Here is a 17,884-nt window from a genome sequence, read left to right as displayed (position 1 = left end):
TTTCAAAAGGCAAGTTCCAATCAGGTGGTTGTACTATAGGTGCAGAAGTTAAGGCTTTCTTAAGTGTTTCAAAGGCTTCTACACAATAATCATCGAAAACAAATGGAACATCCTTATGTAAAAGATTTGTAAGAGGCCGAAATTTTAGATAAGTCTTTAATAAACCTCCTATAGAAACCAGCATGACCAAGGAAACTACGAATACCTTTAATATATTTAGGACATGGCATCTTGTCAATTGCATCAACTTTAGCTTTATCCACCTCAATACCTCATTCAGAAATTTTATGCCCCAAGACAATACCTTCATTAAAAGTGTGTGTGCTTAGATAGTCTTTCTAACATTTGATCAATAAAAGAGAGAAGGTAATGATCCTTTCTAGTTGCTTTATTTAATTTTCTAAAATTAATTACCGTTCTGTAGCCAGTGACAATTCTTTGTGGAATAAGTTCATTTTTATCATTAGGAACAACAGTAATACCTCCCTTCTTAGGGACACAATGAACGGGACTTACCCATGTACTATCAGCTATGGGATAGATTATACCTGCTTCAAGAAGCTTTAATATTTCAGTTTTTACCACTTCTTTCATCTTAGGATTCAAACATCGTTGGTGATCAACAACGGGTTTAGCATCAGGTTCCATATTAATCTTGTGCTCACATAGAGTGGGACTAGTGCCCTTAATATCATCAAGAGTATATCCAATAGCAGCACGGTGCTTCTTCAGAATTTTCAATAATCTTCCTTCCTCGTGTTCTGAAAGGTTAGCACTAATAATAACATGGTATATCTTTTTCTCATCAAGATAAGCATATTTCAAAGTGCCAGGCAATTGTTTTAATTCAAACACGGGATCTCCTTTAGGTGGAGGAGGACCTCCTAGAGTTTCAATAGGTAAATTGTGTTTGAGAAGAGGCCTTTGTTCAAAGAAAATCTTATCTATTTCATTTATTTCATGCATATGCATATCATTTTTATGGTCTAGCAAATATTGTTCTAATGGATAAGTAGGAGGCACAGCAATAGAAGAATGAACAATTATTTCCTCCTTACTAGGTAATTCTTTCTTATGAGGTTGTCTATTAAACTTGGAGAAATTAAACTCATGAGACTCATCACCAAAGCGAACACTAACAGTTTATTTATGACAATCTATAGTAGCATTGACAGTGTTCAACAAAGGTCTACCAAAGATAATGGGACAAAAGTCATCTTGTGGGGAACCAAGAACTAGAAAATCACTAGGGTATTTTATTTTCCCACACAATACTTCAATATCTCTAACAATCCCAAGTGGTGTGATGGTGTCTCTATTGGCAAGTTTAATTGTAACATCTATGTCTTCTATTTCAGCGGGTGCTATGTCATTCATAATTTTTTGGTATAAGGTAAAAGGAATAGCACTCACGCTAGCACCTAAGTCACATAAACCATGATAACAATGATCTCCTATTTTATCTGAGACAACAAGCATGCCAACAACAGGTCTATGTTTATCTTTTTCATCGGGTTTGGTAATTCTAGCAGCTTCATCATGGAAGTAAATAACATGCCCATCAATAGGTTCTACTTTAATTTGTTCAGCAGGTTTAGGTGCTCTAATATTACTTTTGTGAACCCCAATTGAAACCTTAGCGTGTTCCTTTATCCTAACAGGGAAAGGTAGTTTTTCAATATAAGTAGTAGGCCCAACTGGATCAACATTGTAAATAATAGTTTCATATCGGTTCTTTGATTTCTTCTTTAATAGGCGGATGATATTTAAACCACTTCTCCTTAGGGAGATCAGCATGAGTAGCCAAGGATTCACAAAAAGAGGCTACTATCTCAGAGTCAAGTCCATATTTAGTGCTAAACTTATGAAAATCATCGGTATTCATAAAAGTTTTAACACAATCAAACTCAAGCTTAATACCTGACTCTTTACCTTCGTCGAGTTCCCAATCTTCAGAGTTGCATTTAATTCTCTCTAAATGATCCCACCTGAATTCAATAGTCTTCTTCATAAAAGAACTAGTATAAGAAGTATCGAGCAAGGATTGATCATCACGAGAAAGCTGAGCATAAAAGTTCTAAATAATAATTTCTCTCGAGAGCTCATGATTGGGGCATGAATTTAACATTGACTTAAGCCTCCCCCAAGCTAGAGCAATACTTTCTCCTTCATGAAGCCAAAAATATATATATAATTTCGATCACGATGAACTAGATGCATAGGATAATTTTTTTGGTGAAATTCCAATTTCAGTCGATTCCAGTTACAAGATCCAATATCATCGCATAGCCTATACCATGTCAATGCTTTTCCCTTAGAAGATAAAGGGAAAACCTTCTTCTTAGCTTCATCTTTGGGTAAACCTACAAGCTTAAATAATCCACAAATTTCATTCACATATGTCAAGTTCATATCAGGATGTTCAGTTCCATCTCCTGCATAAGGATTAGCTAGCAGTTGTTCTATCATACCCGAAGGAATTTCATAACCAATATTTTCAGTAGGTGCAGTAGGTTGAGGAGAAACTAATTGGGCTTCCGGTCGAGGTGAAGATACCCCGAACAAACCCCTCAAAGGATGGTTTTCCATCATAGCAAGTGACAATAAATTTCAGCATGTAGTATAAATTTTTCCTTACCAATTTCCACTTACCAAGAGCGCTTTACTCCCCGGCAATAGCGCCAAAAAAGAGTCTAATGACCCACAATTATAGGGGATCAATCGTAGTCCTTTTGATAAGTAAGAGTGTCAAACCCAATGAGGAGTAGAAGGAAATGACAAGTGGTTTTCAGCAAGGTAATTTCTGCAAGCACTGAAATTGTCGGTAACAGATAATTTGATAGCAAGATAATTTGTAACGAGCAAGTAACGGTAACGGTAAGTAAAGTTCATCAAGGTAGACCAATCCTTTTGTGGCAAAGGACAGGCCAAAACGGTTTCTTATAATAGGCAAAGCGTTCTTGAGGGTACACAAGAATTTCATCTAGTCACTTTCATCATGTTGGTTTGATTCGTGTTCGCTATTTTGATAATTTGATATGTGGGTGAACCGGTGCTTAGGTGTTGTTCTTACTTGAACAAACCTCCTACTTATGATTAACCCCCTCGCAAGCATCTGCAACTACGAGAAAAGTATTAAGATAAAATCTAACCATAGCATTAAACGTTTGGATCCAAACCGGTCCCTTACGAAGTAGCGCATAAACAAGGGTTTAAGCTTCTGTCACTCTAGCAACCCATCATCTAATAACTACTCCACAATGCATTCCCTTAGGCCCAAATATGGTGAAGTGACATGTAGTCGACGTTCACATGACACCACTAAGGGAATCAAAACATACATATCATCAAAATATCGAACAAACATATCAAGTTCACATGATTACTTGCAACAAGATTTCTCCCATGACCTCAAGAACAAAAGTAACTACTCACAAATGATAATCATGCTCAAGATCAGAGGGGTATTAAATAGCATAATGGATCTGAACATATAATCTTCCACCAAATAAACCATATAGTAATCAACTACAAGATGTAATCAACACTACTAGTCACCCACAGGTACCAATCTGAGGTTCCGGTACAAAGATTGAACACAAGAGATGAACTAGGGTTTGAGGGGGGATGGTGCTGTTGAAGATGTTGATGGAGATTGCCCTCCCAAGGATGAGAGGGTTGCTGGTGATGATGATGACGATGATTTCCCCCTCCGGGAGGGAAGTTACCCCGGCGGAATCGCTCCACCGAAGGGAAAAAGTGCTCCTGCCCAAGTTCCGCTTCAACACGGCGGCGCTCCGTCCTGAAAGTCCTCTCCTTATTTTTTTTCTAGGTCAAAATGACCTATATACCAGAAGATGGGCATCAGAGGTGGGCCGGGCTGAGCACAACCCACCAGGGCGCGCCTGGGGTGCCTGGCGCGCTGAGGTGGGTTGTGCCCACCTGGTGGGCCCCCTCTGGTAATTATTTGCTCCAGTATTTTTCATATATTCCAAAACAATTCACCATAAATTTTCAGCTCATTTGGAGATGTGTAGAATAGATAACTCTGACGTAGCTTTTTCAGGTCTAGAATTCCAGCTGCCGGTATTCTCCCTCTTTGTGTAAACCTTGCATATTATGAGAGAAAAGACATTAGAATTACTCCAAAAAGCATTATTATGCATAAAAACATTATAAATAACAGTAGGTAAACATGATGCAAAATGGGCGTATCAAGCCTATACCATGTCAATGCTTTTCCCTTCAAATATAAAGGGAAAACCTTCTTCTTAGCTTCATCTCCGGATAAACCTGCAAGCTTAAATAATCCACATATATCAAGTGCATATCAGGATGTTCAGTTCCATCTCCTGCATAAGGATTAGTTAGCAGTTGTTCTGTCATACCTGAAGGAATTTCATAACCAATATTTTCAGTAGGTGCAGTAGGTTGAGGGGTAACTAATTGTGCTTCCGGTCGAGGTGAAGATACCCAAACAAACCCCTCAAAGGATGGTTCTCCATAGTAACAAGTGACAATAAATTTCAGCACATAACAATAATTTTTCCTTACCAAATTCCACTTACCAAGAGCGCTTCACTCTCTGACAACGGCGCCATAAAAGAGTCTTGATGACCCACAAGTATAGGGGATCAATCGTAGTCCTTTCGATAAGTAAGAGTGTTGAACCCAACGAGGAGCAGAAGGAAATGACAAGTGGTTTTCAGCAAGGTAGTTTCTGCAAGCACTGAAATAGTCGGTAACAAGTAGTTTGATAGCAAGATAATTTGTAACGAGCAAGTAACGGTAATGGTAAATAAAGTACAGCAAGGTATCCCAATCCTTTTGTGGCAAAGGACAGGCCAAAACGGTCTCTTATGATAAGCAAAGTGTTCTTGAGGGTACACGGGAATTTCACCATATCACTTTTATCATGTTGGTTTGATTTGTGTTCGCTACTTTGATAATTTGATATGTGGGTGGACCGGTGCTTAGATGCTTTTCTTACTTGAACAAACCTCCTACTTATGATTAACCCCCTCGTAGCATCCACAACTACGAGAAAAGTATTAAGATAAAATCTAACCATAGCAATAAACTTTTGGATCCAAATTGGTCCCTTATGAAGTAGCGCATAAATTAGGGTTTAAGCTTCTGTCACTCTAGCAACCCATCATCTAATAACTACTCCACAATGCATTACCTTAGGCCCAAATATGGGAAAGTTCCATGTAGTCGACGTTCACATGACACCACTAAGGGAATCACAACATACATATATCAAAATATCGAGCACATATCAAGTTCACATGATTACTTGAAACATGACTTCTCCCGTGACCTCAAGAGCGAAAGTAAGTACTCACAAATGATAAACATGCTCATGATCAGAGGAGTATTAAATAGCATCATGGATCTAAACATATAATCTTCCACCAAATAAACCATATAGTAATCAACTACAAGATGTAATCAACACTACTAGTCACCCACAAGTACCAATCTGATGTCCCGGTACAAAGATTGAACACAGGAGATGAACTAGGGTTTGAGAGGAGATGGTGCTATTGAAGATGTTGATGGAGATTTCCCTCCGGAAGATGAGAGGGTTGTTGGTGATGACGATGACGATGATTGCCCCCTCCGGGAGGGAAGTTCCCCCGGCGGAATCGCTCCACCGGAGGGCAAAAGTGCTCCTGCCCAAGTTCCGCCTCGAGACAGCGGCGCTTCGTCCCGAAAGTCCCCCTCTGATTTTTTTTCTAGGTCAAAATGACCTATATACAAGAAGATGGGCGCCGGAGGTGGGCCGAGGAGGGCACAACCCACCAGGGCGTGCCTGGGGGCCAAGGCGCGCCCTGGTGGCTTGTGCTCACCAGGATGGCCCCCTCCGGTAGTTATTTGCTCCAGTATTTTATATATATTCCAAAATAATTCTCCGTAATTTTCAGCTCATTTGGAGATGTGTAGAATAGGTAAATCTGACGTAGCTTTTTCAGGCCCAGAATTCCAGCTGCCGGCATTCTCCCTCTTTGTGTAAACCTTGCATATTATGAGAGAAAAGACATTAGAATTACTCCATAAAGCATTATTATGTATAAAAACATTATAAATAATAGTAGGAAAAACATGATGTGAAACGGACGTATCAATGGGCCCTTAGAGATTTTTTTTTGAAATTGTTAGATGGGCCCAAGGCCCACCCTCATATTTCAAACACATTCAACCCCATATGAATCATTCATAAAACATGTTGTTCATAAGTTGTTTCGCTTTTTTGCTACAGTTGTCCGCTTATCATTTGCAAAGTACTTTATTTTATTTATCATACTTGTGTTAATTGTTTATATTGAGATCCCACCCATAAGAGGTTGCAGCTGAACCTACTCCTTGGCATATTCCCATCCTTTTTGTGTGCAGCAAATTATTTTTTCTTGTAGTTTTTGTGTTGCTAATGATTTGCCTTAATAAAATCTGACTAACAAAGAACAATAGCGACACTAGACGTTCGCAAGACTTCGCTGTGGTGATTTCTCCTTTGCTAGGCTCCACATTTTAAAACATACTCCCTTCGTAACCTTAGTTCCAAGTTGCGGACACTTATTATGGATTGGAGAAAGCACTACTTTGCATGACCACTTTTTTTTGAACATGTTAACCTTTATTAATTTTTAAACACAAACATCTCTTTGAATTACATGGACATTTTACAAGAATAATTTTAAATATATGAACATCATATTTGAATGCACGGATATTATTTTGATGTATGTGAGTATAATTTCTTTTCACATACAATAACTTTTCTCTAAAGTATATTTTTACAACACACTAAGATTTTACAAATCATTAAACTGATTATATAAAATTAGTGAAATAAATTTACTATTTTATGTTGTACTTTTTAAGGGTTTTTTATATAGTATTTTCAGGGGAAATTTTTATATAGCAAAAAGACAAATTCAGGTTTTGAGGAAGTCACATAAGGAGTACCCGGGCTCCGGTGTATGGCCCAATGAGCAATGATCCCACATCGACCGAGCGGGCAAAAAAAAAAGGACCGAGCGGACAAAAATTGGATACAAGGAACTAAACCGCCATCAAGCAAAAAAATCAACGCCGTTGCCGGGGATCGAACCCGGGTCACCCGCGTGACAGGCGGGAATACTTACCACTATACTACAACGACTGAATTGCTCAGTTCGTCAATTCCACTTGTATATTAATTTTCGTGTAGAAATCAATTTCTACCTCCGCTTTCGTTCCGTGTACTGTACATACATGCTACTCGTGCCATGCCAGTTGGGACCAGCTGCAGCAGCGTCTCCGTGAATGGCATGCCCGGACGCTCAAGAGCCAAGAGTGAGCCTCACCGGCGGCAGGAACCTCGTGGCGGCCACGGTCGCCGGTGCCTTTCGCGAGCGACCAGCAGTACGTCCAGCGCCGGCACGTACCGAGCCTTCATCGAGAGCGGAAATACTAAACGTACGGGAAGGTATGATATCTACAGACTACAGAGGGCCCTGTTCCCGTATCTGTTTCATAGGGATTTTTCGTATCTTCCCCGGATGGGACGTGGCAGGCGCTTTCCAAGAGCCAAGACGGAACTCGGCGTGCACGACGCATATATTCAAACGCAAGCCGACGGCCGCGCTCCTCTCCTCGATCGCCACCTCCACTAGCAGCAGCACCACATTCCTTCCTTCCCGCCCCCCGATAACCCTCTCCTCCCCGCTTCGGATCTCCCCACCACCACCACGTCCGGCACTCCATTCCAACCCCAGTCGCCCGATGACGCAGACCCCGAGCGCCCACGCCGCCGCCGCGCCGGCGACTGCACCCCCCGCCGAGGGCGCCGGGCTGTCCGAAGCCATCGTGGCCGCGCTGCCGCCGGACCCGTACGACCAGCTGGAGGTGGCCCGCAAGATCACCGCCGTGGCCGTGGCCGCGCGCGCCTCCCGCCTGGAGCACGAGGCCGCGCGCCTCCGCCAGAAGCTGGCCGACAAGGACCGCCTCGCCGCGGAGCTCGCCGACAGGGCCGAGGAGCTCGACCAGGCCCTCCGCGACGCCGACGCCCGCCTCCGCGCCGTCCTCGATGACAACGTACGCGACCTCGATCGCCTCGCCGCTTCGGCTTTGCCGGTGCTGAGATTTTGTCGTTGGTCTTCTTTCTTGTCGTGTAGGCTAAGCTGGTGAAGGAGAGGGACTCGCTCGTCCAGACGTCCAGGAAGCTGGCCAGGGACCTCGCCAAGGTGACGGCCGGTCCTCCTCGTCTGTTATCTGCGATCAGATCACACGGCTCTTCTCCTCGCGTTTACTACTAGTCTACTACTAATGTTTTTGGTTTTATTTTCTTCACTTGCAGCTGGAGACATTCAAGAGGCACCTGATGCAGTCACTGGGGGACGATAATTCTTCAGTAAGTTCCTCCTCTGTCCCCCGTTTCTGCCAGGCAATGGCCTCTGTTGCCGTCCTCTGCAACTGAAGATCAGTGTATGTATTGCTAGTAGTAGTCATGAACTCATGATGTGTCGTTCTCTGCAGAGTCAGGAGACAGTGGACATCAGAACCTGCGAGCAATCGGTCGCCAAAGCAAGTTCCTGGAGAGGTACATATTCTTTTGATCACTGCTCTCCCTTGTGGACAATGTTCACCTCCAGCAGCTCATTGTGTTCCATTCATCTGTGCTAATTCTTCTCGCGACCACCCCGAAGACGACGCGTCCGTGAGCAATAATCCTGCTCCTGCATCCACCACCCGAGCCGACGGATCTTCCGAAGCCGAAAGCGTGAACCAGGAAGGTATGCACTCAGTCACGATCAACAGCATTCCACTAATACGTATCTGCAGTGCAGCACAACGATAGGATTCTGAACAATGCTTCTGTTGTGTGCACGTTAACAGTGGCAAGGCCGTTCGAGCAGAAGCTCACCATCACGCACATGACCCCGCGCCTCATCGCTGACCCGGCGCCGAAGCAGAGGTCCTCCTCCGCCGCCTCCGCCAGGAGGTACTCCACCGCCGTGTCCCCGAAGCTGACGTCGCGCGCCTCCTCCCCTAGACGGTACTCCACGGCCGTGTCGCCGAAGCTGTCGTCCGGCAGCAGCGGCGCCTGCGCCGCCACTTCCCCGCGGCTGGAAGGCCACATGGCAATGTCGGCGTGGCTCCCCTCCAGCAAGATGTCCTCTGCGGCCAATTCGCCCCCTCGTGGGCACTCAGTCTCAGGTACCAGAATAGAATGAACGTTCTTCCTTTTTGTTGGTCCACACAAGAGTTCATCAGCATTCACAGGAGATCATTCATCATTTTCTCCGCTAAGCTAAGTACGTTGTTGTTCTTCTGTTTTTCGTTTCAGGGCGCACGACGAGGATAGATGGCAAGGAATTCTTCCGTCAAGCAAGGTACCATACCACTCGATCGCTACCTCTCGTTTTGTTTTGACAGAAAAACATGGCATGGCAACAACTTATTTCCCTCCTTTTTTTTCCTTCATCCGCAGGAGCCGTCTCTCGTACGAACAGTTTGCTGCTTTCCTCGCCAACATCAAGGAGCTCAACGCTCACCGGCAATCCCAAGAGGTAACTGGGAACGGGCACCCCACTTTCAGTTTCCAGCTCGATCCGTGGTTTCTTTCGGATACAGATCTTGAGGTAACACCATACTATATTGCTGTGGTGGTGGTGCAGGAGACCCTCGAGAAGGCGGACCAGATCTTCGGCGCAGAAAACAAGGACCTCCTCCTCTCCTTTCAGGGCCTGCTTAGCCGTAGCCTCACGTAACACACACACACACACACACACACACACACACACACCTGTTGGCTATTGCGCCAATATATACCACAGCTGATCATGAGCTGAATGCAATGCAGCAAGTGAAAATTATGTGCACTTTGTATGCAGAATAATCATCTGTTCATCGCAAAAGAAAAAAATAATCATCATTTCTTTATCATACGGTGTCGTCAGGTTTTCGTCCCATGGCGGTTGATCCGTTTCAGGATCCTCCTGCGGTGGGTTTCCTGTCGATGCTCCAGCTCGCTCCTCCCCTTTCAGTCTTATTTTGGGTCTCGTGGTCGTTTTATTTTGGGTATGATACCTAGAGAACTACTGGACCATGTATTTCCGTTGATTGCAAAATTAATGGAAAGGGGTGCGAGCCTGGTTGGAAAAAAAAAAATCTTTACCATACGAAGAACTGCACGCGTAAAAACGTAAATCCTGGAGCAGCTCTTCTGCGTTCCAGATAGGTTGTGCTTTACGCTCCTTATTGTAATCAGACACTGTTTTTTGCACTATAAATGGAAAACAGATCAAAGGGCTAACAGAGCTGCGCACCAAGATTGAACAGGGTTTACTTGCAATGATAAGAGAATGAACCACTACAATTCAGATTCTGAAAGCCAAGAACAATACCGGCTTCACATTCAGAGTCGCAAGTCGTCGTAACTAAAAGCAGATGCCATATTTCAACCTTTCAAAGGTCACTTTTGATGACAAACGACTATCTCAGTGTCAGTGGTCGAGGGAGGCTTAGAAGCATCCAATGCACACGCAGTTTGAAGCTTCCTAAGCAATATCCAGACCGGTATATGTACAAGACGGAGAATATCCGTGGAAAATTTGAGGCCGTGCTCAAGCATACTTCTGGATTATGTACATGGGATTTTAGCTTGTGCTGCGAGTCGCACTATCTAGTTTTACTCGGGGAGTATATGTAGTTTTATGTGACTGTAAGGCAGGATGATGGTTTTTGTAGAAGGGCGGCCATGAGCTTGCATCTGCTATTCTTCTCCTCTTCACTCCCTCTTAGTTAGCGTCTTTTTAAGGCCTCTCAAGATTTTTGCAAACCATACCGTGTTCATGATGAGTAGTATTGTGGGCACGCCAAATATCAGAACGCGGCTGAAGGTCCGCATCTGCATCACCTGTCAATAATTCAGATCAAATTTAGTTTCAGAATCATCGATGTGATATTTGCCACATAGTTATGTGCTGGAACAGGAGTAGGAATTACGTCATCATAGTGGAAGTAGATGTGGTAGAACAAGTAGATGAAGAGAATTATCCGTGCCACCTGTATTAGAAAAATGGTTCACTACGTTAGAGAGAAAATTGTAGAGACTTCACAAGCAGCAGAAGGGCTTGCTGAGTAAGCCAACAGGTCGATGACATGAAGCCAAAACAAGACCAAAGTACAGCAAGCCAAAATAAAAAAGCAAAAAAGGAAGCGGAAACAGGAACACACCAAGGGCCTAGCAAGAAACAAAAACCAAAGACAAAGCCAAAGAAACTAGGGAAAACCTACTGAAGAGAGCATACTTAAACTAAAATTACAGCATGGCCTCGGCACAGAAACGTCGGGGGTACAATAGCATTAATATTTCAACTTGACGATAAGTTTCTCTAAAATCACAAGACCAATTGCTAATACTGTATCCCAGTCCCCAAGATGAGTTAGCAAATGTCCAGTGTGAGTTATAAAGAACACAAACACAATAAAAGACTTCATCTATTATAAAGAAGCTTGAGGTATTCCACTAGCTGCAATTTTAAAAAGGGCATAGTGGAATAGAGTGTATAAAGGAGTAGACAAACCTTAGCTTGAAGCAAATTCACATAACAAAATAATTGTTTTGATCTGGCTATACAATTTAAAATGCTCATTCATGTATGCACACATTGAGGCATACTGAAGAGTGAAGACTAATTAACTTGTGATCAGTTGCGTGAAATACCGTGCATCATATAACTACTTTGTAGAAACTTCCACTTACCAGCCATGCAACAACCATAAAGCTACCGTTCACAACATAGGCCTTGGATCTTTTCAGTCCAGCAGTATCAAGATACCTTCATAACAGAAGGTAACAGGAAAGATCAGATCGAATGAAATAACATTAATGACCCAGAAATATTGTGCATTCATTGAATCAAATCAAATACCAGCGGAGGTTGATTCCAGGTGTGGTTCCTTCAGAGATAAGAACCATGTATGTATACAACTGGCCTTCCCCAGAATTCACAGAATAGACTATGGAAACAAGTGACAGGAAGTGATGAAGAACCTGGCAACGGTCAACCCATAGTGAATAATAGAATAATACATACAAAAATGCAGCAATGATAATTGAACAAATACAATGAACATTAACACGTGTGTCAAGGATGCAACCCAGAAATATCACATAAGGGCACTTACATACTCCATTCCACCTAGGGAAGGATAAACCCAAAATATCATAGCAATGTCAGTGATGAAGTACCCGACAGATACCTGGACAAATGAAATTAAGCCGATATGAGGCAAATAGAAAATGCATGCCAACATAGGCATTTCTTGAATGGGAACAAAATAGTACTTTACCGCTAGTGTAATATTAGAGAGGTTTGAACTCCGGAAAGTTACTGGTCCATCCAGCTTATCAGAGTATAGGTCGGAGAAGAATACTAGGTACACTGACATGAATGTGATGAAAATTGCATGGACAGTGGAGATGCCCCTAGAATAGGTAAAAGATCGTCGTGAGCAGATATGTCAATAAGCACAGGGTGAAATTGGACATAAATTTTGCAGACAGATGGCTTCACCTGTTGTTCCACTCAAGCTTTTGGGCTTTTGTAAGAGAAGCATAACACTTGTAGAAGAATGAGCTGACTAAGTGTGTGATGTCATAGACCTGCAAACCAAAAGGAAATTTGTAGCCAAGAAAGTAGCTAGAGTTCTGGTACACAGAGATCAATCATAACTTGTTCCATGCAAGAATTTCAGGGTTAACATAAATGTAAAATAAAACAAGAGAAAATCATAGGTGGTAGCGTGGGTGAGTGAGTGCAAAGGGTTTTAAGAAGTCAAACTCTGAAAACAATGCTAGAACTGATGATTATCATCTGCATGCTGCTATCTACTTTGTTAGTACATTGCAGCATAGTTAATAACTTACTACATATACATAGTACCACTATTGCCTAAAGGATACAGATGGTACACAAGGTATTGTAAGGGATCCTGGTGTACACAGACACACACAAAGGGCAAATAAAGGAAATTATTGCAATATTAAACATATATGGTAATACACTGAGGTCAACCTGTATAATACAGATTAAAAACATATTTACATTGTGATTCAACTTATGTTTCCCATGGTAGCCAAATATTGATTAAAAATGGTTAATACTATATTGATAGGATTAGGTTGATTTTTGTTAGCTAAACCGTAACATGCTTGGGTTTGAAAATCTTGTATTGAGTATCCGAATTTTACTGAAGAACTTAACTGCTCATACTAAACAAAAACAAAAACGTTACAAGCCAAAACAAACTGTTAAATATTTTTCATGACTCTAATCTGAAAATTCATCACAGCTTGCATGTGAGTTTAAAACTTACATAACTTCAACCGATTTCAGATGCATCCGCGGATTAGGATCGGATGTGGTGGGTAGCCATCGACATATTCCTAATTAGATCTCAGGCTAAACTGAGAATTTGCATATCCTACATTAGATCTTTACAGAAACCTGCTTATACTAACAGCCATATATATAGTACAAATGGTGTTCGGTAGTCCACAATTTTCACATAGTGAAGTTAAGCAAAAATGCAAAAACTAACATCTATTTGTTTCTTCCATCTAAATAAATGAATCATGTGAGCATCACTAAATTCACAGGTGACATGATCATAAATGTCAACAAATAAGAGGGGGGCAAATAATACCATCTTGCACATCAGGATCCCACCAAGCATAGCAGTGTACGAAACATATGCATCTGCAAGAAGGTATTCCTTAACCAGTGACTCTGCTTTGTACGAGTAGGCCTTAGCCGCCATAACAGAGGTTGTGGACAGATCCATCAATTCCTATATCTTGACTCAGCAGCCTGATGAAAGAGACAAGTCACATGACAAGGTACATTTTGAGCAATAGAGAAGCCAGAATTATAAAATGTCCACGCTAAGATTAAAAATAGTTTTTGTGACATCCAGTTGACCTAGAAGAACAACCAAAGATATGGGTCATTGCTAAACAGTACTCGGAATAATCTTCCATTCCATGAAGTACAACACCCAACTGTCACTTGAATGCATAATGGTAAAGTACACGAATCCGGCCACATGAAGAGGCCATCCATGTCTTAAAATGCGACACTGAAGCCAAATAAATAATCGATCCCTGTCATGTGTCACTTTCACTAGAATAAAATAGCAAGCAGAAGCATGCACCAAAGATTGAGTCTATACTGAAAGACTGGAAGCTGTGAATAAAGCAACAACGTACTGCCGAAGCCAATGAATGGATCCTATTAACAATTGCTAGAGCCACAGTTTAAGTAAGATAATCATTGAGGTCCCCGTCAACATGGAGCCAGCTACGAATCCAAAACGATAGCAGCTAATTGCATGCTTGACAGCCATCCCTCTAAACACTAAAATTCAGGTGGGGCGACATGTACTGTATTGGAGAATGTATGGAATCCAAAACAGCGCATAACAGCGTGTGGCACCTGTAATTACGCGCAACAACTTGCAGGAAAATAGTACTCGAAGATAAGTAACACGGAGAAGATACGTCCATAACACAAAGCGCACGAAGGAATCAAGAAGGGATGGGGGTCAGAAAAGGTGCGCGAGAGGGGCAACCTTTTGTGGCATCACTCAAACCGCCAGCTCGGAAGAAAAAACATCCGCACGTTGCGACCAATTGGGGCACGGAATCGATGCCCGGACGACAATGGCACGCGCCGTCGCCCGGAAGAAAACACCACAGCGATCAAAAGGAAACGTGCCTGCCTTCCGGGACTCGGGGCACGCCGCCGCGCGCGACCGATAACCGAAACCAAAAAATCCGAGGAAACGGCGAAAAAAACAGGCGAAACCTCCCGTCGTCGCATTGCGCAGGGGCGGCGGGGCACGCGATCGACGCCCAAAACTCCATCATCGGAGCCGTCAAGCCCACCGACGAACAGACCTACGCCGCCACGACCCCCACCCAACCCTCGCCACCTCGCCGTATCCCGAACGTGGCACCCCGAAGCAGGAGCCGGGACGAAAGCGAGGCGCGCCTCGGAGCCACGTCGCGCTCCACGATTTTTGCGGCGGGGCAGGACCGATCGGCGGGGAAAACCGACGAGCGGCGGGCGGGCGGGCGCGGACGAACAGAGCAGGCGGGAGCGGGAGCAGGAGCAGGAGGGAGGAGGAGGCATTGGTACCTTGCGGTTACGGCGGTCGGCGGGGAGGGGCGAGGTTCCGGCGGTGCAAAGCAATCGGGGGCGGGGTGGATTGGATGGAGAGGGTGGCTATATTTCGCCTCCTCTGGCACCACGCCTCGCCTCGCCTCGCCCGTTGCGCAAGCCACAAAGGAAAGGAGAATGACGGGGCCGAGAGGGAGATGGCCGTCAGACGGGATTATAAATGGCCAATTTATATTTAGGATGCCCTGCCCTGCCATGGAAAGGGGAGAGAAATAATTTCGAACTGAGCCGAGGGGGCAAGGAGTGTTACCAGATGCTTGCGCAAAGGGGGCGCGTTAAAAATTAATTAAAATAGTATCAGCGGAAACTAAAAATGACCTGTGATAAAAAATGAGACGGACGTAATTGAATGATCTCTTTTTATATATTTTTTCAAAAAAATGATCTTTTTATATAATATAAACCAGTAAGTAGCATCATAATAACTTTTCCAATAATGCTGCACCTAAGCATAACAATTTTACCCATGGGCATGGATATCCATGGATACCCGACTCAAATGAATAGGGTTTGGATATGCTTTTGTGTCCATGGACGGCGCCCAAAGCCGACCCGATTGCTCGTGTCTAGGGCATGGATATAATCGTGTACCCATGGGTATACCTAAACCCGACCCGATAGTATGACTTAATGGGCTAAAATCTGCTATCCCTCACATGTCCCACTGTAATTTTACACTTTGTTATCTAAAACATGCAAAAGAAATTACACAATCATCGTCGTAACTTTTATTAGTTGACATTTAATCCCCTCCATAACATATTCTAATGCCCCTTTCCTTATTTTTATCTCCTTGTTAAATGACTCGTCATTTTTATCTGTTAGAAAAATATTAAATATCTAGGTTGTTAGTGGATGTTGATTTACCATAAGTGAAGCCTAGCCTGCCATGAGTAGAAGAATGGAAGAGCTTATGTTAACATTATGTTATGTCTTATTTATATGTCTCAAGAGGACCCAATGAATATCCATCGGGTTTGGACATGGATATAATTTTTCACCCGTGGATTTTTCATGGGCAGGCAAAGACTGTCTTCATGGATATGGATATGAATTTGATATTGTTCAAGCCGATCCAAATCTGCCCCATTGCCATCCTTAGCTCCACCTATGAAACTTGTTACGGATAACCTATGCAACGTTCCTTCTAATCCTCCCACCTCCCCCCCCCCCTCCCCGATTTCAACAGGGGTGGGTCCCTCCTTCCCTCTCATCTCCAATAAAAAACGCCAACTGAGCAATCCCCCGTAAACGTGTGTAACTTTGCGTGGATGTAGCATTGCCCTAATTTTTCTTAGAGTATAATGAACTTAGCCGAGGGAGCAGGGATGGTTTGCGATGTTAAGGAGGAGCATTAATAAGTGGGTGGAATTGTATGGCAGATTGTAACAGTAGGTGGTTAAGCTCCCCGACAACATTATCATGACCCTTCCCTTTTAGCTCAGAACCTTTTAATCGTAAGTTGCATACTCCTGGCCATTTCACCATCATCCGTGAATTGATGAAAAATACAATATTTCATCGAGGATATGCAATTTCTTTGTATAATCTTGAAATATATATGTACCCCTTGATTAACCCTCCTCTCTCCAAGATCGCTTCACGGCACCCACCATGGATGGATGCCATCACCAACTCTCCCTGCCACAACCCGCCATCTTCGCTCTCTTTTCTCCCTTCTACAGTGGGCAGCCACCCGTACTGTCAATTATATGTCGGCCACCGCCTAGTTATCGAGCTCTCTGTCGCCTACTTTATCCGTGCACATCCCTAACAATTGACTTCTACTGCCATTGACCAGGTCTAAAGGTCCCCCAATGGCCATCTCCTCATTTTATCTCCTCCAATCCTCATTCCCGCCACAGTCACCTAGATCTAGAGGCCACTGCGGCCTGTCTCTGTCAGTGTCCCTGTGGGACCAGTACCATGAGGGACCAACATAATCACAGACTGGAGAAATTTCATTGTAAAAAAAAGAATTACTCGACACATGGCCCAAATCAGACGGCACAACTCCATCCTACCGAAGATTCAAAGGCTCAAACAAAGTCGGAGGGGGGAGGGGGGTGGGCGGGTACTGACTAGTGGTTGATGGGCTTTAATTATTCTATAAATTAAAGCCCAACAATCACTATAGTCAGTAAAATCAAGCCTTACAAGATATGGGCTATCTAGTGATTCATTCACAACGGGGAAATCATAGAATCAGACTTCATAGTGTATTTGTAAATAGTTGGAACTTGCATGCTATGTGGCTAACGCTGCCTCTAAAGGTTAAAGTTTTTTTTAGTGGCCCCGCAAAAAAAAAGTTTTTTTAGTGGCATTGGCACTCATTCAATATTGGTTACAACATTCCACCATGGCACCATGGGGGCCACGTCATAGTATTATTCATATTTATGAATTGGCTACAATGTCTAGCAAATCATTACATTCTTCAAATTGAGATGTGCTACACGTACAGAATATTTTCTACAGAAATATATTAGAGGCTCGGGTAGAGGGATATGTCATTTTTAAGGGAGGAGGGCTCGGCCTGAAAATCAGGTGGGATTAATGGGGAAAGGACACATAAGTCTTTTCTTTTTCCTAAGTGAGACGTGAGCTAAGGTTTCTTTTTTGTGAGCGAACATGCTGCCCGTTTATTT

General features: G+C 43.2%; 2 protein-coding genes and 1 non-coding gene across 3 annotated transcripts; 1 reads left to right on the top strand and 2 right to left on the bottom strand.

Annotated features, from left to right (window-relative positions):
- Positions 1-7,096: 7,096 nt before the first annotated feature.
- TRNAD-GUC (transfer RNA aspartic acid (anticodon GUC)) lies at positions 7,097-7,168 on the bottom strand. Its single transcript has one exon. It is a non-coding gene; the product is annotated as a tRNA-Asp (tRNA).
- A 479-nt stretch (positions 7,169-7,647) lies between these two features.
- Positions 7,648-9,933, top strand: LOC109770373 (uncharacterized protein At4g15545). Its single transcript, XM_020329078.4, has 9 exons — positions 7,648-8,082; positions 8,163-8,231; positions 8,345-8,398; positions 8,524-8,587; positions 8,694-8,780; positions 8,884-9,204; positions 9,335-9,380; positions 9,479-9,557; positions 9,666-9,933. The coding sequence occupies exons 1-9, from the start codon at positions 7,771-7,773 to the stop codon at positions 9,756-9,758; spliced, it is 1,125 nt and encodes a 374-aa protein (XP_020184667.1). The 5' UTR covers positions 7,648-7,770; the 3' UTR covers positions 9,759-9,933.
- A 488-nt stretch (positions 9,934-10,421) lies between these two features.
- Positions 10,422-15,364, bottom strand: LOC109770379 (uncharacterized). Its single transcript, XM_020329082.4, has 9 exons — positions 15,195-15,364; positions 13,702-13,865; positions 12,570-12,658; positions 12,346-12,481; positions 12,181-12,255; positions 11,925-12,046; positions 11,756-11,831; positions 10,996-11,055; positions 10,422-10,906 (listed from the first exon to the last, which is right to left on the bottom strand). Exons 2-9 carry the CDS (start codon positions 13,837-13,839, stop codon positions 10,778-10,780), a joined length of 825 nt encoding a protein of 274 aa, XP_020184671.1. The 5' UTR covers positions 13,840-13,865; positions 15,195-15,364; the 3' UTR covers positions 10,422-10,777.
- Between the last annotated feature and the right edge of the window lie 2,520 nt (positions 15,365-17,884).

This window comes from Aegilops tauschii, chromosome 3 (assembly GCF_002575655.3).
Source record: "Aegilops tauschii subsp. strangulata cultivar AL8/78 chromosome 3, Aet v6.0, whole genome shotgun sequence".
Taxonomy (NCBI): Eukaryota; Viridiplantae; Streptophyta; class Magnoliopsida; order Poales; family Poaceae; genus Aegilops; species Aegilops tauschii.
This window is presented reverse-complemented; position numbering and strand designations above follow the sequence as displayed.

Excerpts from the sequence above, each read along its gene's own strand:
- LOC109770373 (XM_020329078.4), top strand. The coding sequence starts at position 7,771 with ATGACGCAGACCCCGAGCGCCCACGCCGCCGCCGCGCCGGCGACTGCA. Across the intron at positions 8,399-8,523 it reads TGGGGGACGATAATTCTTCA|AGTCAGGAGACAGTGGACAT; the intron begins GTAAGTTCCTCC and ends CGTTCTCTGCAG. Across the intron at positions 9,205-9,334 it reads TCGTGGGCACTCAGTCTCAG|GGCGCACGACGAGGATAGAT; the intron begins GTACCAGAATAG and ends TTTTCGTTTCAG.
- LOC109770379 (XM_020329082.4), bottom strand. The coding sequence starts at position 13,839 with ATGGATCTGTCCACAACCTCTGTTATGGCGGCTAAGGCCTACTCGTAC. Across the intron at positions 12,047-12,180 it reads CCCTAGGTGGAATGGAGTAT|GTTCTTCATCACTTCCTGTC; the intron begins GTAAGTGCCCTT and ends GACCGTTGCCAG. Across the intron at positions 11,056-11,755 it reads TTATGGTTGTTGCATGGCTG|GTGGCACGGATAATTCTCTT; the intron begins GTAAGTGGAAGT and ends TTTCTAATACAG.